The 22,112-nt window shown below is 45.7% G+C and overlaps 1 protein-coding gene across 1 annotated transcript; it reads right to left on the reverse strand.

Moving 5' to 3' along the window:
* Positions 1-217: 217 nt before the first annotated feature.
* Positions 218-21,618, reverse strand: nuak1b (NUAK family, SNF1-like kinase, 1b). Its single transcript, XM_080842296.1, has 7 exons — positions 20,420-21,618; positions 13,902-14,022; positions 9,315-9,466; positions 7,342-7,407; positions 6,756-6,875; positions 5,427-5,559; positions 218-5,233 (listed from the first exon to the last, which is right to left on the reverse strand). Exons 1-7 carry the CDS (start codon positions 20,699-20,701, stop codon positions 4,188-4,190), a joined length of 1,920 nt encoding a protein of 639 aa, XP_080698422.1. The 5' UTR covers positions 20,702-21,618; the 3' UTR covers positions 218-4,187.
* Positions 21,619-22,112: the final 494 nt, after the last annotated feature.

The raw sequence follows: 22,112 nt of genomic DNA on the forward strand, positions 1-22,112 counted from the left end.
CTCTCTCCACTCCAATAGATTCCTCTCTTTTGATCTCCTTTTAATTTAGTTTGCAGATGTACAAGAATCTGTTTTACGGGTGTATGAGATTGTGGATTATTGTCTAATACATGCCTGTTCTGTTTTACATTCATCACAACATCATGATGTGGACGTCCTGTCCTGTAAACTGACACACAATCAGACAAATCACACAAAGACACAAAAAATCCTTGAAATGTTCCATTTTATTGAAGTTGGTGTTACAGTGGTTTTGATTGAATGAACATAAATGGAGGACACATCTTTTACCATCTCCCATTCACCTACAAACTACCACCATCAATTCCCTAAACGCACAGTAAAAACATGCTCTCTACCGTCACCACAATTTATGTCATATACAAATGTCTGAATACAGGCTTGAGTTGGGCATGGAGTAAGTAGCATTAAGTCAAACATGGCTTCCCTACCAATAAATAGGCGTATAAAAACACAATGGTATTTATTTTTTCTTTATCAAAAAATGTATGATCATGATCATAAAATATAGCAAAGGCACTGAACACAAATCACCTTGGCAGTCCAGGTTTTCAAGAAGAGAAAAAAATAAACTTAAAAAAAAAGAAAAAGATAATCGTGGCTTCAGCCAACAATAGTAATGAACCGTAACAAAATAATACTTAAATAACATAATACTATTATTATTATTGTCATAACAATATCCAGTCAAGTTTTCCTATGATTAGGCCCTCTGCTAACTAATGAGTATGCACCAGTTATTTCCAGTTTGGCAGAAAGCATGGTCTATGAATCTGTCTACTCACTTTTGTGACCTGATGTTGCTCTAAAGTTACTCTGTTTGAGTGAAGACATACAGTATCTCATGCTAAGTGTGGTTTTGCGTAGTCTTGGACATGGCACGTCAGTGTGGCGTTCATTTTAAAAACAGTGCCAAGACTCTGCTAACAAGACAAGCATCGTTCATATCCCTTGTATGGACAATGATCATAATTATTTCAAAACAGAGGTGAGCTTTAAAGAGGCCCCGTCCAACGTCAATAGGTCAGTAGAATGAATGATAACAAGGGCAGAAAAGAATGGCTTACTGCCCCTTAACCCTGGTTTTAACCAGGTCGCCGGGACTTTTTCTCAGAACAGCTGCTCATTCACTTTGCACATGATGTGCACACACTGACAAACCACATGGTCTAACCCACTACTCCCTCAAAAGCCACGGACTAATGTGTGGATGAGGTGGGGCCTCTGATTATAACTAGACTCGAACGAACACATACTGGGTTCTGCCATAACATAAAGCAATATAAAGATTCTATATTTTGGAGAATCAAAAACAGAGAAGTATTTTTAAAATACTAACATAGTATAATTTTATCACTGTAAATCCAGTTGACAATACGATGCAATACAAAAAAAATGCAATAGAATATGATACACAATGGGTGTGTCTTTTTGAACAATACCCAGGACCTCTGTCGCACACTTGAGCCTTTGGATGTACACAGTGAGTTTTCACTTCTCAGGGTCTGCATATACTGGTGGTCAAGACTCTTCAATATGAGCTTCCTATCACGTTACTCAGTATTTCACAATTTCAGGTACTGTAGTTCTCTGCACCCCACTATTTACAACAGACTGCATTGTGGCATGAAGCTCACCCTCCCTAAACCTTAAGACCACACTCATGGGAAGTGTGTTTATGACCTGTGTTGCGTCTGCAGTAATGGCTATTGAGGGATAGTCGTTCGTTAATGGGCTCGGGCTCCGACTCTTTTGCTTTGGTTTGGTCTGGTGTGCAGAGAGGGTTATCTGTCTCAAGGAGGTTTACACCAAGAGTGACAGGGTGCAGATATCAATCCAACTGGAGACATCCCTGATCCCCATTCCTGCTGACCACCCAAACTGTGGCTCACCAAACTCAAATCTTATCCACACCCCAGAAAGGCAAAACATAAGGCTCCTCAAAACAAAAATCTTTCTTTTACTCAACTGAAGTACTATCGCTAACATGCTGTACATTTGCACACTTCTAAATGAACTAGTTAACTTAAAACTTTCATTTCTCTTTGGCGTCAAAGTAAACTTTCCCCTTGTCTCTCATATTGCTACTTTCTTTTGCTACTCATTACATCAACACTTCCGTTTCTCTTTCTTTCCTATGAGGCCTAACGAAGGCAACAACAAACTATTTCGAGTTAGGACCTATCCATACCATCTCTTTCCTTCTACTGTTTACACCAACTTACTGTGATACTCTAACAACTTCTCTCTCTACACCTCTGACTTCTACATCACTCAGACCTTCTATTTCTCTTCCAAAGATTAAAGAAAAATAACTAAAGAAAAAAAAGAAGACTTCTTCTTTCTGAAATCTACTGCACATTTCACTAAATGTCTTGCCACACTGAATAAGGGATGGTGACAAACACCGAAGAGGCCACAAAGTCTAGCACTGATAAGATCTCTTGTGCCAACATGTCTGAGGGCTGTGGAATTTGTCATCTCATCACTCCCTTCCAGCAAATCTGTTAACTTGACTTTTTTTTTCCTGAAACAGGTCTGGAGTTTCAAAGTTCACTTGTGACATGTTGTGATAACAAACTGAACATCACGCAAAAATTAAATTCCTGGAGCATAATCACCCCTGCTCACTCTTCTGGCTACTAATCAATCGGTATGGAAATGGCGCCTCCGAAGACAAAAGGGGGGGAGAAATGTAAACCAGAAGGTCTCCTTCAGAGCCCTCCAGACAAAACAAAGTGGAAAAGCAAATTATGATTCTCCCCCAAAAGAACATTCCTAGGAACTGAGAGTGTGTCTGAGACTTCTACCTTTGTAAACCTTGGTTAAGGTGAGTGTGTCCAGAGTGTTTTACCAGCAATTGAGTCCAATCAAGAGACCGCCCGGAACGGGAATCCAAGGGGAAACAAATAAGACACGAGAGAGAGAGCGAGTTCTCTTTATATTCATGTCGCTGTCTGAGTCTTGTGTGAATGAAACCGTTAAAAATGGCGTGAGACTGAAATATAAGTAGTGAAGACAACATGGCTTGTGTACAGACTGGGGTTGCAGATGTATCTACTGATCCTGTTTGGCACTGTAACCTTTGACATCCCTAAGAGAGGCTCCGTGCCTCGAGGTCCTGGGTCTTTTCCACATTCAGTACAACTCAAAGAGCACATCTGGTGATGGCTTAACCTGGCATCTCTCTCTCCACTTTTAGGAAATGACATACATAATTTCATATGATTTGAAAAAAGGCACTTCCTACATATTCCCATACATATCATACATTTTTTTTTTTGTAATATATATATATATATATTTATATATATATATATATATATATATATATATATTTATATATAGGACATATATGTGTTGTGATATATGTGACCTTTTGTTTAACATAAGCGGTCTTCGAGTTATATCGAATATGCCAGGTCAGTTAATTGAATAACACAATAATCATATATGTCAATTCCATACAAAGGGATTGGAGACATTGAGCTTATTCGCTCTTCCAGTACAGCCAGACCACACCAGTTTTGTATCACTACATCTAGGCTAAATATTAATAAATAATTAACAATGATAGTTCTTTTGGAGCAAGACCCTGGTTTGATTTTTTTTTTTTTACTCTTTTACAGGAAGTAAAGATCACAAAAACATGTGCTCTTGGTGAGTTTCAAGGTGCCTTTGTAAACTCAGTTTAACTCTCGTTGCTCAATGAGCAGTTTTACCCTCCTGTTCCTGAGAGCCAACCACTGTATGGTGTCTTGTGTTTGTGATTCTACCTCTTGGTTTTAAATGAACATGTAAACATTTGGCTGCAGCACTTGAGCAAGGGAGACGGACCGGGTGGGCCACTCTCATAATAATATCACATCTTACTTTCCCTTACTCTTTTTTTTCATCCTTGAGACTTACAGTGTGTGTGTGTATGTGTTTGTGAGTATAGCTTCCTGCATGATTTGATCCCACAGTGGACAGCTATTCTCCCCTTCAGCATATCCCAGCACCACACTGGTCGTCATTATAAAGCACTCAAAGACATTTACATACCCTCCCACAACCAGTCGGATGGCACCACCGGCCAGCCCTCCTCCCTCTCTCTTCATCTGTCCCTCCCTTCTTCTTTTCTACCTCTCTTTCACCTTCTTTCTTTCTTTCTCTCGTCTCCACCTCTAGTTCAGGTTGCTGCTGATGTCTAGGGCTTGTTGGTATACCTGAGTCATATCATCCAGGTCACCCAGCAGGGAGAAGCTGCTGTTGTCCCCAGGGGAGCCCCGTGGCCCACGTCCAAACTTGGCCCCGGGGAGAGGTGGCGCGGTCTGGAGGCCCTTGAAGTTGGCCAGTTGAAGCAGATTCTCGGCGGACGCACAGCCTCGGATGTTGGGCCTTGGGGTAGAGGGGGGCCACTCCGCTCCGCTGAACGAGTTGTTGGCAAGGGCAACGCTGTCTTCGCCCACGATGCTGGATGGGCGACTCTGGCTGCGGGACAAGCCGACGTCGGCGGACTGCGGCTCGCCCAGTACGCTCATAGATGGCATGGCGCTGTAGGTGGAGTATTTGCCATTGCGTTTCAAGATTCCCTTTCTGCCCACAGCCCTCTTCGGTGGCGAGCTGGCCACGAGAGGCGTGATGCTGCCCCCTAGCAACTCGGAGGACTCACTGCGCTCTGGTGAGGAGTAGTACCCTGATTCCCGTTGTTGGTTATTCTTCAGGATGCCCTTCTTGGGTAGACTGGGCACCGTTTTGGTGGGTGAGTTGTCTGTCAGCAGAGGCCCCTCTTCCTCTTCTTTAGCACCAGTTATCAAGTCCCTTTTTGGAACTTCGGCAGCAGGACCTAAATGTATCTCCTCCGGACTGGGGGAGCGTTGCTCGTCTGACGGCCTGGTCTTCAGAATCCCCTTGGGTCGCTTCAGCTCCAGGTTGTCCTCCCCACCACAGTGGGGCGCCCCTGCGTCATTCTCCTTCTTGGACTTCTTGGGCCGCTGGCGGACGAGCAGCAGTGGTTCGGGGCGGGTGGCTTTGGTGGGCCGGGGATCTGCGCGGTTCTGCCAGTCGATGAAACGAGCCAGCATGGGGGAGCCAGCGTCCCGCTGGGCCTCGCAGTCACACACGCTGTTCTTCCAGCCCCAGTTGACCCACCAGTGGTTGGCGATGTCCTCCACCGTGGCCCGCCGCTCGGGGTTCACCATCAACATCCAGCGGATCAGACCGCGGGCGTCTGTCAGAGAAAAACAAAACAAAAGTGAGTTGCTGTCACATAATATAACACAATATATTTACAAAATGAAGAGAAGATTTCTCACATTGATCAGGTCAATTTTACAAATATATACAAAAAGAAGTATATACTGAAACCATTACCTCCCCTAAAGACCCTTTCATGGTGTGTTATTAGTTAAAGCATTTCTCACCTGAAGACTGAGTAGGCTCCCTGTACTCCCCGTTGCTGATTTGTCGAATTAAGTTTTTGTGATCTCCTCCATCAAACGGCATGGTCCCGTAGACCAGAGTGTACAGCAGCACACCCAGCGCCCAGCTATCCACCTGAGGAGAGGAGTGGACATTAGCTATCTTTATCTGTGCTGAAACAGTAACATCATTTATAGGATCTGAGCTTAACTGACCATAGGATATCATAATCTGAACTGTCCTCTACAAACACTATGATAGTCATTGTTTAACTCGACAGTGTTAAGTTGCCCATTGTGTCCTAGTTATTCGCTGAAAAACAGAATCTAGATCTGCTAATTGCAGCTGTTTTACATTTTTGGGCTGATAAACTAATATTTTACAATAAGACTTTCTGTTCCTTATCCAGACATTATGCAACAGATTTCTCTAAGCACCTTTATAGTCTTACTGATTCCAGCGAACTTGCCAGCACTGAGGGCAGAGGCTCTGCCATCAAGAAATGCCTGGACATCTTGACAGTTACTGATTAGAGTTAGAGTAGCCTGCTCTTGGGAATTCTGCCCTGGTCTGGTGGGTGTTAGGACTCAGGAATCAGATAGCACGGACCGGAGTGATTAGACTTCCTTTTGGATTGTTGCACTTTCTGCCTTCCCGTCAATTTGGAGCGATGGAGGGAGCTCCATTGTACTCTGTTTTTATTTCCAGAGTTGGCTGTAATTTGCGGCTTTTCCCCACTGGATTTTTTGACATTGTGATTTTGATCTCTTTGCTGTTTTTTTGTACCCAGAAGTAAATTACAGCAAATTATAGAAATTTAAAGGTTCGGCTTGGGTCTAAAATAGGAATTACACTTGTTTTAAAGTATACAATTGCTATAATTTTGACAACGCCTTGAGATTGCTTTTTAATCAGCGGAGGACTTGTATAAAGCTAGTTTCTTTTTAGGGCCTGGCCTAACCAATGGAACTTTCAGGAGGACCACAGGCTCTGGCTTTAAAGTCTGTATGGCTGTGTAACTCATTTAGACGCGTTTGTAAGGACACACGTCCAAAGCACAACAACCATAAAGTCTTCAAAGGGCACCATCTGTGCGCCGGTTGAGAATCTGGGGCTGTTTTTGGTCTGATTCTGGGGGTCTGCGGAGGGATAATCCCTTCAGAGGCCTCAGTGCTGACGCTTCAGTAACTTTCTGTTTCATCACTGACGAACCCCTAAGGGGGAAGGTCCTGGAGATTAGAACTTCTCTCTCTCTCCCTCTCTCTTCTTCCTTGTGGCATGGGGAGAAACACAGCTACACTCCTGAATTCTGGGTCAGGGGGATGTCTAACCTCAGGGCCACGATAGGGCCTCCCGTTGACTATCTCTGGCGAAGCGTACAGCGGACTCCCACAGAATGTCTGCAGGAGCTTGTCCTTGTGATACAAGTTGGAAAGGCCAAAATCAGCAATCTGTTCAGATGACACAAACACAACATAAAGCACATTAGTAAAGTTTAGTAATCAACTACATTTACTGGTCTTCCACACACATCATGTTACACAATCTAACAGTCTCCCACAAATGAGGCAGATTCTTCCATACAGCACTTGAGCTACATTGGCTCCGCACATTCTTGCTAAGATGGCTAAGTAATCAAAGATATTGTCTCATGGTTGTCCTCCCAGTTTATGAATCATGAAGGGTGAGTGACCCACTGACACCATCAGTTCCTGACATTCTGAGCCTTCAGCACCCCACCCCTGCCCTTATCCTCCTCTACTGTCAGATAGAGGAACTCCTCCCAGACCAAACACTGTGACGGGGGAGGAGAGGTTGAAGGTCAGGTGGCATTGTCCGTCTAGACCGCCACTGAGCAAGCAAATGAAGTCAGCACTGAACTGTGGCGAAGAAGAAAAGGGGTTGAGTCATGCTTACTTTAATGTTACAGTTTTCATCTAGTAGCACGTTTTCCAGTTTCAGATCCCTGTGCACCACGCCATTCTGAAAAAGACATAAGGAAATAATAATGTGACATCAGTGGACATGACCATACGATTTGTTTCACATACTTGATGTCAAATCACCAGAAACACACAAACCAACAAATCAGTTTATAATTGGCATACAAGTTGAGAAACCATGACATTTCATATGTATCTCTTTGTAATGTTGAGAGTGGTATCTCTGTGCAACCCAACATCTGCATTCTGAAAGGGACCCTATAATTATGCACCAGTGTAAAGGATGTTCTCACAACAGCTCTGGATTAAGAAAATAGTTTTTGTTGTTTGAAGCCATTAACATGTGGGGCGCAATGACGGAAAATGTTGTCATTTCACCAGGGGAATAGAGAGAGCTCAATATGGCTGTGGCTACGCACAATGCGCTTCAAACTGGCTGGCCGTGAGAGAGAACACATGTTCGCATGCAGTTCACTGGAGCAGATGGACTGTGAACTGACACCCTTAGCTTTTGCTCCTCTTTCCTATGGCAGTCATACGTACCCCACCTTGTGACTACAGCCCCCACCCACAATGCCTCTCTCTCTCTCTCTCTCACTTCACACACCAACACCCTCACAGGCACACTCACTCCCACACACCCACACAGGCACACTCACTCCCACACACCCACACAGGCACACACACGCACACACACCCTCACAGGCACACTCACTCCCACACACCCACACAGGCACACTCACTCCCACACACCCACACAGGCACACACACGCACACACACCCTCACAGGCACACTCACTCCCACACACCCACACAGGCACACTCACTCCCACACACCCACACAGGCACACACACGCACACACACCCTCACAGGCACACTCACTCCCACACACCCACACAGGCACACACACGCACACACACCCTCACAGGCACACTCACTCCCACACACCCACACAGGCACACACACGCACACACACCCACACAGGCACACTCACTCCCACACACCCACACAGGCACACACACGCACACACACCCTCACAGGCACACTCACTCCCACACACCCACACAGGCACACTCACTCCCACACACCCACACAGGCACACTCACTCCCACACACCCACACAGGCACACACACGCACACACAGCGCACCACCAGCGCTGTTGCGTACGGTGACTCATCCCTCTGTACACCATGTTGTCTGGAGCTCTCCCAGCCAGGGGGATGACATCACCCTCTGCCCCAGCTGTAGGGAAGATGACAATGGGCAAGCCCACCAAGAGCCTGTCCCCGTGGGAGGGAGCTGTGGGAAGGGTTCCTGCCAGAGCTAGTGAAGGTACGCAGTGGGTGGGGGGTGGCAAGACAGGATGGAGCCAAGAAAAGATGAACAGTGCTAGCCAATCACACAGGGTGGAGTGGGGAGGAAAGAAATCAATGGCTCTGAGAAGGAACACTCACTCTAGTTTGCCTGTTTTTTTGGCTGGCCCTGTGCTAAGCTTTACTACATGACGGACCGCAATGGTGAACAGCCGATGGGCTATCGACAGCGCAGGACTGTTATTCATCACGCTGTCACATGGAGATTCCTCCCAAATCAGGAAGGGGCCAAGAATAACATACTTACAGAGCTGACGTCTTCGCTAGGCTTTATTAAATAACTGCACATTTTGCCATGAAGACAGACCCACAGGGCCTGGGGTGAACCCTTGGGTGGACCCACTGAGACAGAAATGGTTGATGGTCTGTCATAAACATGGGTAAAAAGGCTTTTGATGTCCCCCTCCCCCTACCTTTTTAATAAGCTCTGGCTTCCATAATGGATTGCTTAGTGTAAGGTCTTTTTTAAGGTCAGGATTCTTTCTCTCCCCTGTATAGTGAAAGCTTGGAAAAAGTCCCATTTTTTGGGTTTGCTTGAACACAGGCAGTAGAAGATTTGAGGCCAGGCGTACCTTGTGACAGTAGTGCACGGCAGAGACTATCTGTCGAAAGAAGTGTCGAGTCTCACGCTCGCTCAGCTTGCGTCGCTCACTGATGTAGTCGTACAGCTCGCCTTTGCTGGCGTACTCCATAACAATCACGATCTTGTCCTTGTTCTCAAACACTGCAGGGAGAAAAGACAAAAGTATAAGTACAGGTTACTACTTTAGGAGGCAACAAGAGGAAAAGTTAGTTGGTGACAATGTACAATGTACAATTGCTCCACGATTAATGTGAAACTCAAACATCCACGTTTCTATTACACTCTGTTGGTGGTCATTGGAGCCCGTTCTGTAGTATAACAACACTGCCAAGTAGGCCTATACCTTTCACAAAAACACCTTAATTCGGATAGTTTCATATCACAGCCATACAATTTAAATTCCAGGCAAATCAGCTCAGCACGCCAATATAAACTGGTTGGAGTTTAAAGAGTGCCCCACCCTGCTCGCTGGAAGAGTGAGCCACTTCAGCCTTCCAGCAGGCTAAACACATCTCCATGCTCCTCTGGCCATGACATCAGCGGCCCACCTCACGTGTTTGGCATGGGGCTCTGACAACACTGCTGGGAGGTTTGGGCCTTGTTTTGGGCCTTCTTGCCCAGGAGGGGAGTAGAGCGAGTGGGGTGGGTGGGGGTTTTAGGTGGGGGTCTGGCCGAGGAGCACGTCTGTTTCCCAGGACAGTAAATCACCGGCTGCTCATCGTGTCAGAGTACACGGCAGCCATCTCTCACATTCCTGACCTCGGCGCTAAGCACCTTTTCACATGGCCTCGTGAGGTGGAGGGGGGGGGGGGGGGGGGTGGGGTGTTGGCTGCGGTGTAGCTGGAACCAAAGTCAGCCACAAACAGTACAGCACAGTGTGTGCTCTCTCCCTGACTTTTTGGATACCTTCTTTACCAGGTTTTGGCCATCTGTTTTCCATTAGTTATTTAATAACTAACTTTATATTTAGCTTTCTGTGTGTCTTGGCCAGCACCTGAGATCTCTAAGTCATGTTAGTACCCTTTCTTCATGTGGTGATATGGGTCTGGATGGTTCTCCCGCCTCTGGTTGTTTACCCAGTGGAGCAGGGGCAGAACCTGTTACCGTGGTAACCAAGAGCCAAGGAGTCTTGTGAGCAGAAGGGGTGGGGTGGGTAGGGGGGTGTTGTCCAGGGAGTGTGGATTGTGGAGTTTTGCCAAGGAGTGTGTCACTGTGCGTCCGCTCCTCTCTCCCACCAGGAAGGGGCCACTGGTCTCAGCCTCACTGGCTAGTGCTGTGCTCACACCACACAACCCACACTTACGATCATCATCTCTGACCTCCATTCTGAGCCGCGGATTCGGGCAGGAATGCGCTTGTACAGCGAGGCTGATTTGGTGCCACTGTGACCCCAGGCGACCGCCGGAGAGGAGAGGGTCCGATTGCCACTCATTAGTGCTGACCCCCGTGGCCCACTCGGCTCGCTTCATGGGATAATTACCTGGCTTACATAACCGCCATTAGACACAGCCGGCTGGGCACTGATCGCCCTGCTCCCCTCCTCCTCCCTCTTTGTTCTGGGGGCTTTTCTTAGGGGCCTGGTAATTAGCACCCATTGTTCGGATGCCACTCACTGCACTGCGCCCATGTGTTGCTTTCTGAGGGGGCTTTTCAACCACACTTCAGATTACAATGCCCTTGCTCTTACTTATATTTACATTCCGTTTAATCCATATTGTAATTACTCTGTTGTGAATCAATACAACATGACTGCTGATCCGGTAATCCATAATTACCCCAAGGCTTTGAACCGGTTCACGGAACGAAAACGAAAACCAGAAACTTTTGATGTTTTGCTAGGAACAGAAACGAAACCAGAAACTTTAAAAAAAATTATGTTCCGGATCAGAATCGTTTCCCTAAAATAATGGTAACCGGTTAATAACGTTATTTTTTCGCTCTTTCACAAGATTCCTAAATGCAATATGATTGGTGATGTTCTCTTCCGGTCGTTCACTTAGAGAACCTTGCCGCGCGCCGCCAGCTAGTAGCCTTATCGGATCAAAACTATAGCCACCAGTCTCTCAAACTCAATCTTAAGAAGAGGTAAATATTGTACCAAGTATCTCACACATGTTTGTTTTTAAATAGGAATTCTATAAGATAGGCTACGAATTTCTAATGCATTGTTGTAAAAATCTGCAGGGTCAAGTTAAGGAAATTATAGCTAAGTTATACAGTTAGCATTGGCAGTAGACTACCTGGCTATTGCCCAGCATAACCTACCCTAGTTTGTTAAGTCTTTATTTAAAACGTAGGCTAATACGGTAGTTCTCATATTTGGAATTTTAACTTTTTTGTTTTCAGATGGGAAGACATTGCGAGAATCCTATGCGGCAGCATTATTCATTTGACCCCGCGACTAACAAATCCAAATACAACATTGATGGATGTATGTAGATACCATTGTAGTTTTGTAATATTTGTATTGTCTCTGTTGACAAAAATGCACTGATTGGGCCCTGACGAGGTTTGGCCAAATGCTGTTATGTTTTGTTTGCCCAATAAACAACATGGCATACATTTTCCTTGTCTTAACTCATGTATAATACTTACAAAATGTCAGAATTACAGTTGCCGCTTACATAATGTAGCCTATAGTGCTTTTTTAATGTTTAATGACAAGATAGAGACATATAAGAATATTTTAAAGTCCTAATGATCAGCCTACTTATTTGTATGTCCCGCAGCTGACATGGAACACTATTAACCGGTTCAGGAACTTTATTTTTTTGTTCTAACCGGTTCAGGAACGTCAATTTTAGGGTTGGAACGAAAACCGGAAACGTTAAAATACTGTTACTGTTTTCGGAACGAACCAATTGGGAAAAAATTCTGGTTCAAAGCCCTGAATTACCCTAATTATTATGACAATTATGAATAAAGCATATCAACCTTACACTAAGATTGCTCAGGTGGCCTAAATAGGATGTAAACTTGGACAGGATTTATAGTCTGGGTGATACTTTTTAAGTCAGTGGAAAAAATGCAAGTTTTTTTCTCTTTGTCCGCAGCTTTAAGAGTTTGGGGTGTAAACTGCTCCGCAAATGAATCTCAAAATGAGGTTACAGGGTTATGAATTATCCTGCTGGCGACAAGGCAAATGAGCTGAAATGCCTACAACATGCTGATGGATGCAGAACGTGCTGGACGAAATCAATCCTTGCTCACATCTGGTTCGACTTTGTCTCACACAAGTAGTTAAATGTTGACACGGGTGTTGCCGGATACACATTTCTGTGTCTATACGTTTCCAATGTTATTCTGGGGGCGTGCCAGCCCACAACAGTAAACACTTTTTAACAGAAACTCCAGAAACCAGGCAGTCTCTGAGAGAGAGCGAGAGAGAGAGAGAGAGAGAGAGAGAGAAAGAGTGAAAAAAACCTGTGGCACTGGCATGGAAGGCAGACAGCGAACTTGTTCCTATAGGACTAGCAGACTGACTCCAAGGCCTCATTTAGAGGGGGTTGTTCTCCTAATCATTCTCTCAGACTCACAAACCGGGCCAACCACAACAAATGCTGACTTATGACACTCGGCAGTGGTGAATATGGCCGCTCTTCAGAAACACTCAGGGTTTAATAAAAACGGAGGCCGACTTTTTCTTGAGAATGACTGAGCGAGCGAAAGCGCCGTCAGCTAATTTGCAGGATGCCAGCCCTGACGTGGCACAAAAAGGAAAAAGTGTTCCACAGGGTGTAGCCGGAGGGAGAGCGGAGCAGCTGGGGCAGTCTTCCAGCCAGAGAGCCCTGATTATAGGCTCCCATTTCAGATCTTTCCCCTGTAAGGTTGAGTTTTACTTCGATTCTATGTGCAAATCGGAGGCCTCCCCTGTATGGTGTCAGACCATGTTTCAGTTTCAGATGAATATTCAAAATGATTTGGGTTCTTTTGTATTGCTGATTAAGCATTACAAACATGTCATACACACTCAGACACTTGCATGTATGCAGGCACAACACAAACATGCCATTTCAAATATGCTTACTACATCAAGTGAGCAATTTTTTGTTTGCTGGATGTGTATTTCTCGTTGCTAGTCTGCGTTTTGGCTATGAGCCTTTGTTGCTGCAGGAGTGAGCTCTTGTGGAGGGCTATGGAGGAGCCCAGAAGTATGGAGTCAGACGGCCCAGACTAGCCCACTGTCTCAAGGCCAGGTCTGGCTAGCAGCTGCAGCACTGTAAACACCAGCAGATGTCTGGCAGCAAGATCAAGAGGATGGACGGGCAAGGGGAAGGAAGAGAAGAAGAAGAAGAAAGCAAAGACAGAAAGAGTAGAGGAGAAAGAGACCCCTAAGATGTGGGGAACGGCGAACCTCAAACACCCCCCTATGCACACCCCCGAACGCACACACAGACACTTAGGCAAGATGAGGAACACCCGGCGTAACACGTTCAGGCTGTGGAAGAGATCCCACAGTGACATCTTCTTTTGAGAGGCTTTTCAGCACGGCGCACGTCTAAAGAGACATAGAGGAGGGTGGAGGAGGGAGGGAGGGAGGGAGGTAAGGATACAGAGATGGATGGAAGAGACTAACCTTCATAGATAGAGATTATGTGTGGATGACGGAGGCACGACATGATCTCGATCTCGCGGCGAATGTGCACCATGTCCTGCTCATCCTTGATCTTCTCCTTCTTTATTGACTTGATGGCCACCTGATGAGAGGGGAACAAGGACACTAGTGGTCAGCAGCTGTTCATCAAGGACACTGGTGGTCAGTAGCTGTTCATCAAGGACACTAGTGGTCAGTATCTGTTCATCAGGTTAAAAACAGCTGAGTCAATGGCATCTGCTTCAAAGAATCTTTTCTCCCTCGACAAAATAATAATATAACTCAAAACGAACCATTTAATAAAAACAAAGCATATTTTCTTGAAACAAATGAAGCCTTTTAAGTCTACATCAAAAGATTTTTTGGAAATGAATATGGCTGTAGACTGTAAAATGACTGTAGTTATTTTTGTGTCATGGTGGATGGACACACTAAATCTCCACTGTGTTTCAATCAAAGTTTAATGAAAAATGGTAAATCATTTCCAAACACAACCCCTCCACTTGAGCTCTGCTCTTGTGTTGTGTGTTCTGTTTAGTGTCCCTTTGTCCCTTCCACCTCCTAAAGGTTGTGCCACCTCAGCTAACCTTGTTCCAACCCCAACCACACAGGACTGTACTTTGACCACTGCACAGCTGTTATCCGCTAAACACAGACATTAAGAGGTCTGGGAGCCAAAAGCCTTCGCAAAGGAGTCATTTGCTTCCACGAGGGTGTAATTTCAAGAGACACTTTTGGAGAAAATGAAGGTGCTAGCTTGGAAAACAACGCAGCACGTGGTGCCTTAATGGCAGGCCTCTTTGTGCTCTTCTTCGGGTGCTACGGGGTGGTGAGGATTGCTCTCCTCTTTGTCACCGGGATTTCATGGCTTCGCGGCGTGACTCCTCTCTCATAGTTAAGTCACATGGTCTATTATTCATCCCGAGTGCCACTGTGGCTCCTTGGCAATGGCAAGTGTTGCGCTAAAGTGGTTTAAAAACATAAGCCCCTCTCTCCAGAGCCCTTGCCAGCAAAAGGCAGCTTTGAGAAAAAACACACAAAGTGTAGTTTTCCATATCTGGAAACAGAGAGTCCTCATCACAGTCAATAATGAAAGTCACAATAAAAAAAAAATGCAATATGTGTAAGGCGTATGCTGTTCTAGGGCTCTGCCATTCATCATCTTAATAGCAGCCTGGCACCAAGGCCAATGCTGGCACTAAAACCAATAGCGCAGCTCTGGTCATTACCTGAGCACATAAAAAAAAAAACATTCCAGATGATACACTGGTACATTGCTGCCTATGTGGGGAGAAAAAGAAAACCCATTTCTGTGAGGCAGACCAGTAATTTTCCTGTTGAGTGCCTGAGCCCCCAAAGTTCAGAGCCCTTAAATAATTGTGACCGGTGTGACATATATCTTAATAGAACTCAAAGAGCTGCGTGTAAATGATATCGGACTGAGGCACAGTGGTTCCATGTGTTCCCCCAAATGCATGATAATTACATAACAGAGCTCTACCTTGACTCAGAACCCCCTGGTGAGAGACAGAACCAATGGGAATTGCCAATGTAATTGGCCTGTGAGGTTAGTCTGCTGAGTGATTCGTTAACTCTGAGGGAAGAGGAAGTGATGGTGGTGCGGGGGGGGGGGGGGGGTTCAGAGACAACTGCTTCCTGTTCTCTCAGTACGCAATCACCCTGTCATGTGGAGCCTTTCTGACATGGTGAGGTGGGATGAAATACTTCTGCAGCCAGGGGTGGGTGGGGGGGAGCCCTGTATGATTCTGGTTACAGTGAGGCCTTTTACTCACACACACACACACACACACACAGAGACCCATGGACTCAGAAATATTTCTTCCTTTGCCGCTGCTGCTGTGCGCAACTTGACATATTGCCTTAATAAACTTGGCACATCAGGGGGTAAGGGTTTATTGCAAAGACGACATGCTTACAAACGCCCTATGGGCATTAGTACCTCTCCTAACCACCAGAATGCCACAAGTTCAACCCATCAACACTGCAGCTAAGTGTGGATCTGCCTTCATTCTTCCTTTGGCAACTGCTCTCTCCTTGTGCCATAGTGAAGGAGACTGTGTTGTATCCAAAACACGAAAACAGCGACAACTTGCAACAGTGCCAATGAAATTATGGTGCACATCCATACTAAAACGCCAAACCACAATCACCCAAACCATGATTACCTGGAATAAAAAGAGGATATAAATACGAGCAGAAATGGGACCTTGTTTTCCAGACTGAGTCCAAGGTCCTGCTAAGTTGCTCGTTACTGCTGAGGCTGACCTGCGCTGTTTTCCATTACCTCATGAAGTTACAAACAGCAAAGGTATTCACCCCCTGCCAAATCAACCACGGTGCACAAGAATCCACAGTCCCCCACTCCGGTGATTGAAAACTAACCATGGAAATACTGCCTTTGCGTTTCACTTACTATTTCTAACTCAAAATACACCAGTATGATGGAATAAGATCACCAATGTGGGTACAGGTGCTTATTGCAAGATAGCCTTTGTCTGTCTAAAGGCCTTAATGATGCCTGTGTTCATTTCATGACAAAAGCGAGAACTCCATCAATGCAAAAGTTGACAAAGACCCTCATCCTGTCTCTGTCCCTTTGTTCCACTTGTCTGTGAGGTTGGTTCACTGAGCATGACAGCATTGTGTGCTCCCCAGCTGCCTCAGCCTCACCTACAGTAGGTTCTTTCAGTGTGTGTGTGTGTGTGTGGGTGTGGGTGTGGGTTTGTGTGTGTGTGGGGGGGTGCATCTTCTGGACCTAAATAGCATATGGCATCTCTACCCCCTCCCCAAAACCAAAAAAAAACCTTGTTGGCAGGTGTGGGAGGCTGTTGTGAAGTGAAGGTCTTCTCCTCGTTTCGCTGAAGGCCCACAAGAGCCAGGATTTTTTTTTCCAGCTCATTAAAACGGACAAGGACCACTGACAGGCACAAGAGGGCTGCTCTTCCCCATGGTTTATTCATACGTACATGAAAAATGGATGTGTGCGTACATGTGGGCATGCTCTCTCTCTGTGGCTGGGTCTGAATGAATATTTGTGGTAATTGAGTGTATGAGTGTGTATGAGTGTGTGCTTGTGTAAGCAAGAATGCATTATTCATTTCTCCATCCCAGCCTAAGGGGGTAACAGCTTTAAATCTCTGAAGAGCACAGGCAGGTTGAATCCTCAGCACACAATGACACCAGTCAATCACGCCGACGGGGCACACTCAAGCTAGAACAATAAACCTGACAGCAATAATGGCACACACGTCAACCTGACTCATGTCTGCGTGTGACTCGAGGTGAGGTTATTTTGCCAACTCACATTGAGAACATACTAATCAGCCTATCTCCGGTGAGTGTCAAGCTAGTTCTCGCTTCTTCTGCTCTCCCAGACCCCCTCACAGGATATTAACTTTCTGTGCAGCTTTCATTTCTTGCTGAAGATGCCCTTTCGTGTGCCACTATCCCCTTTTTAGCTTTGCTGTCACCATAACCTTTTCAAACCTGGAGTCTTCACACATGCCTCTCCCCGAAGCATCCCTGTGCCTACCAGCACAGAGCACTTATGCACACGGGTCAGCTAGCGCGTATGCTGCATGGTCCGCTTACGCTTACACGCTAAAGGCACAACTACATGCACAGCAGGAGAAAGCTTTCTCAGACATAAATAGCAGCCTGTGGAAACGGCCCTCTCTGGTTCCAGATGGATGCATTCTAAACTTTTCGTGTACGTGTACGTGCACGTACACAACCAGCAAACAGACACACACATACACAAACACATAGCAATCCACACACAAACACACACCCACACACACACACTAATCCTCTCCACAGCCTCCCTAAGCACCACCACCAGCCAGCCACCTTCCGTCTGCACATCTCATCTACTGTCTGGAAGGAAGCTGGCCGGTCCCGGAAAGCAATACAGGTAGGGACATTATATAACAGTCTCACTCGTCTGCCATCGCTTCCATGGCCATGTCTCTGCTGATCCCATTGGGTCAGAGGTCATGAACACTGTGTACCACTGAAGGCCAGGCACATGGCACCAACCGCGGGGCAAGGGGGGGGTCTGTGGCTCAGGGCTGTTTGGCTGTTAGAGCCTTTGGTGTAAGGGGAGATGGAAGGCCATTACATGCTCCCTGTTCACTGGATGGATCAGCACATGCAACATTTATCATCTGTTTAAGCCTCACTGCTCCAGCTCTGGACATCTTTTACAGAGCCACAGCTTTCACTGGCTCCACTCAAGTTCTTCAGCCTAAGCAAGTTGTGCTAAAGCCCTCAAAGTGAAATGCTAATTGTGAAATGTTTACAAGCAGGAGAGAGGAGATTTAGTTTCTTGTTGTTGTTGTTGTGCCTCAGAGGTGTGCTATGGAAAGATGGTCCTGTTTTAGACCAGTGGTCAGAGATGAAAACTCCCCTGGCTAACCCCCTCCAATCCCCCCCCCCCCCCTCCCTGGTAGTAGTAGATTGCTGGCTACCTCTGCCGCTGTGGTAGGACACTTCAAGGCAAGCTCTGTCTCCAAGATAGCGGTGGAATGCAGCGGGATTAGCGTGTCATTTCTGCTGAACTAACCCTAACCCTGGAAGGAGAGGCCATGGAAAGTTTTCAAACAGTTATCAGAGGGCCACATGAGCCAACAACAACACCACCATCGCCCTCAGCGGCCCATAATATATGGCAGAAAAAAGTGGCTAGCCAGAGGTCCTCTCTCGACAACACAAAGCTCTTCCAAAACGTTAGAGCTTGCACTACACCTCTGAATAGCCAAAAAGACCACAAACGAAAAAGTTCCATTACTGCACACCTCCCCTGCTAACTCAACCCTGGGTATTTTTAGATGGCTTATCCAATGGTCACACTCCCCGACAGCCAGCTGCTAAAAAGATGGATATGAGTGTGACTCTGGCCCCGCGCCCAGAAACACAAAACAGTCTGACGTCGTACACATAAGCAAAAGGAGAGGGGGGCCACTTAGCGCGCACCACCAGCAGTGGTATCTGCTCTCTGGAAACACACTCATTTAAACTGACATTAACTCTGTACCCAAACAAAGCAGGGCCCTCAGGAGCCTCCCAGTGGATGTTCACTAGTGATCGGATCATAACACGGACCATAAAACATTTATGTTTGGCAATCGAATCATCTCGCTTATCGTACATGGTCCCATAACCACAACAGCGGCAGAGAGTGAGACTTGTACCATTAATATTGTATGTGTACTAGAGTGCGTGTTTATTTATAGTGAAGGGGCGCTCGAAATATAAAGAAACAGAAATGTTGTGTATGTACTTCACTTTGTATATGTGTTCGTCTGCTTGTGGTAAAGGAGTATAAATAAATCAGGGACAGAACAATGAAGGGGGGGGGGGGTATGACAATCAAATGTTACTAATGCTGATCTAACCCTACAGGGGTATGTTTCCTCATGTCATACAGTGACATGTATGATAAAGATGGAATGACCTAGTGCTCTAGCCTTCCAGGGCTTTGCCGTGTCAATAATGAAATATCTGTTTGTTTACCTCTTTGCAACAAGACCAGGTGGACACATTCTATAGAATGCCAAAAATGTGAAGCGCACCAGTTCATCAGGTCCTGAGAGGTCATGGGAGCATTCGCTCAACCAAACATTTTTCGAAAACACCACAGAGGACGTCAGCAGTCAACTGAGCTTTCCCCTTGGCATGTGTCACACATGGAAAGTTCTCCTCATACTGCCAGACTGGGTGCAGGGGTCAATTTCTGCTGCACGTGGGAATACTTTCGCTGCAGCTAAAGGTAGAGTGGTCGGCTGTCTGGACCAATTACACAGCTGCAGAGGAAGGTAAAAAAAATAACAAAGTTGGACCCAGGCACGTTTTCTCTGAAACACATATTGACCCAACAGGTGCTGTGTGAAGTGGGACTTTACCATAATGCAGATATCTCACAATCCATTCATTGACAGATCCACGACTGGCCATTGAGAGCATATCCTAAACTCATATTTCTATGGCATGACACACTCAGACTGGTATAGAGCTGAAGCCTACATGGTGTGCTGCTTTATAAGGTTACACACAGCTGTAAATCATCACCATCTCAAAAGGTGACAGACATGTGGAATTGGCATTTGCAAATTCATGGCTCTATTTGTAGTTCACCTTGGAGACTCGTTGACCTTTTTCAGTCGTGCATGTCATGGGGGGGTCATAAAGAGGTATCAATAGCGCCATGAGTTTTGGCTTGGAGTATCTGCCCTTCGGCTTTTCTAACGCACGAAGCCCCCGGGGATAGAGTGCGCATGTTGTCGGCATTACAGTGGCCCTGGGGAGCACCAAACATAGCAGGGAATCCCAAAAACAGGAGCAAGTTTTTCAGTACAGCACTCATGATCACTCAGTCTGATATGGTGCAATATTGATTACTGGAAATTAAATGCCCTTAAAGAGAGACATTGAGCTGCTTAAATAAATAAAAACCATTTGAGTCTGCGCAATAAGCTTACCTCTCGACCGGAGTGTCTTTCAATGGCTTTTTTAACTTTGCCATACGTCCCTCTTCCCAGAGTCTCCAGCAACTCGTAACGATGTTTCAGGTTGTGTTTGTGGTGGTGTTTCTTAACGCCCAAACTTCTCCTGCCGTCACCCGTTGTGGGTGATTCTGGCACAGGGTGGCCGGCAGGTGATGTCGCAGGCGTCTCGCCCCCTCCGGATTTCCCCATTGAGGACCGAACGGGTTCAGCCTCAGTACGAGAGACGCTTTGAGGTGATGCACAACCTGATTCCATTTTCAGGAAAGCTAATACTAATTCTTCCCCAACGTTATGTTTCTAATAGGCAAATATTGATAATATAATACTAAGAGCCCTAGTAATAGTCTTAATAAATAAATAAATAACGAAGTAAATGATTAATTATAATTAACATCTAAGATCTAAGACTGTCTATGGATCACTCGCATTTGTTATATCTATTAGACAATGAGTCTAATCTACATAGTCGGTTATCACATTTAAAAAAAAAAAAAATACTTGACTAATTAATGAATTAAATAGGCTATACCATTATAAAATGATCGGATCTTTTATGAGTTGGCTATAAACTGACGGGTCATATATAATTTACATGTCATATTATAAGTGTCTAATCGTAAGTAGCTAGCAATGATAAATATCAAACATGCGACTTGATGTTGCCAGTGGCACCATCTAGCCTACGTTCGATGTTAAACAAATCCCTCAGGTAGGTAGCCTATGCCACTTAACAGCACCGCTCACTATTGTCATTCGAAACGATACACCAGTTCTCAATACATACGATATTGAGCTATCTTTCTCTTTCGTTTTGCGTAAACTGGCATGATCTACCAGTTTTTCTTTGTTAATAAGGGCGTTGCATAGCCTATAATAATGTACCGTGAAATACAGCCAATATCTCAAAGTCACAGCTAAAAACCTCAACCGTCATTGCCTCCCGAGAAAGCAGCGACGAAGCCGGCGTTCTGGATGTAGATGACCCTCATTTTGTCCAAAGCCCAGGTGTAACGTCAGTCATCTGGACTCTGTCTCTGCTGCGAGTGATCCATGCCCAAATCGATGTCAGACGCGTGTTGTGATCGGATTGAAAGCGCTCAGACGTTCTGGGTATTGCCATGTTCATCCTACTCCCCTTCTCGCGTGCCCTGTTCGTCTCTCTTTTCTCTAGCCTTCTGTAATCTGGAAAGGAGAGTATGAAGAATGCGAGATGGTCGAGTCGGAGGCGGAGTTAAATCCTTCTCTCTCTCGCTCTCTCCCCCTTTGTACTCCCTGTCTTGCACGCTGCATCTGGGACTGCGGCTCGAGATAACAGGACAGAGGTAACAAAGGCAAGTCGAAACAGTCAGTGTGAAAGAAAATAAACTGACAAAGCCACTCGTGTAGTCCCACGACTTCCTTCGACATCCATTGTGTATGTCACAACATCCAGTAGGCTAGCTTGTTTTAGTGGAGCCCGCGCACACGCCTCTTACGCTGGAAACTATTGTGTGCAAAGAGCTGCGTGTATCCTCTTGTTTTTTAAACTAATCCATTTTTAGTTGTCCTCCAGTCACCCCATCCGATAAATACGTATATTATTTGTGTGTATTGCTAATAGTGTGTTATACAGTCTTAGATACAACGCAACATCATTACAGACAGGCCAAGAGCGAAATGATGCCTT

Source organism: Sprattus sprattus (genome assembly GCF_963457725.1).
Source record: "Sprattus sprattus genome assembly, chromosome: 7".
NCBI classification, from domain to species: Eukaryota; Metazoa; Chordata; class Actinopteri; order Clupeiformes; family Clupeidae; genus Sprattus; species Sprattus sprattus.

What these genes read in the sequence shown, in the direction of transcription:
- nuak1b (XM_080842296.1), bottom strand. Translation starts at nt 20,701, where the DNA reads ATGGAATCAGGTTGTGCATCACCTCAAAGCGTCTCTCGTACTGAGGCT. An exon ending in ATGAAAACTGTAACATTAAA is followed by an intron (nt 6,876 to 7,341) that starts GTAAGCATGACT and finishes TCATCTGAACAG; the next exon opens with ATTGCTGATTTTGGCCTTTC. An exon ending in GGCCCTATCGTGGCCCTGAG is followed by an intron (nt 5,560 to 6,755) that starts GTTAGACATCCC and finishes TCCTCTCCTCAG; the next exon opens with GTGGATAGCTGGGCGCTGGG.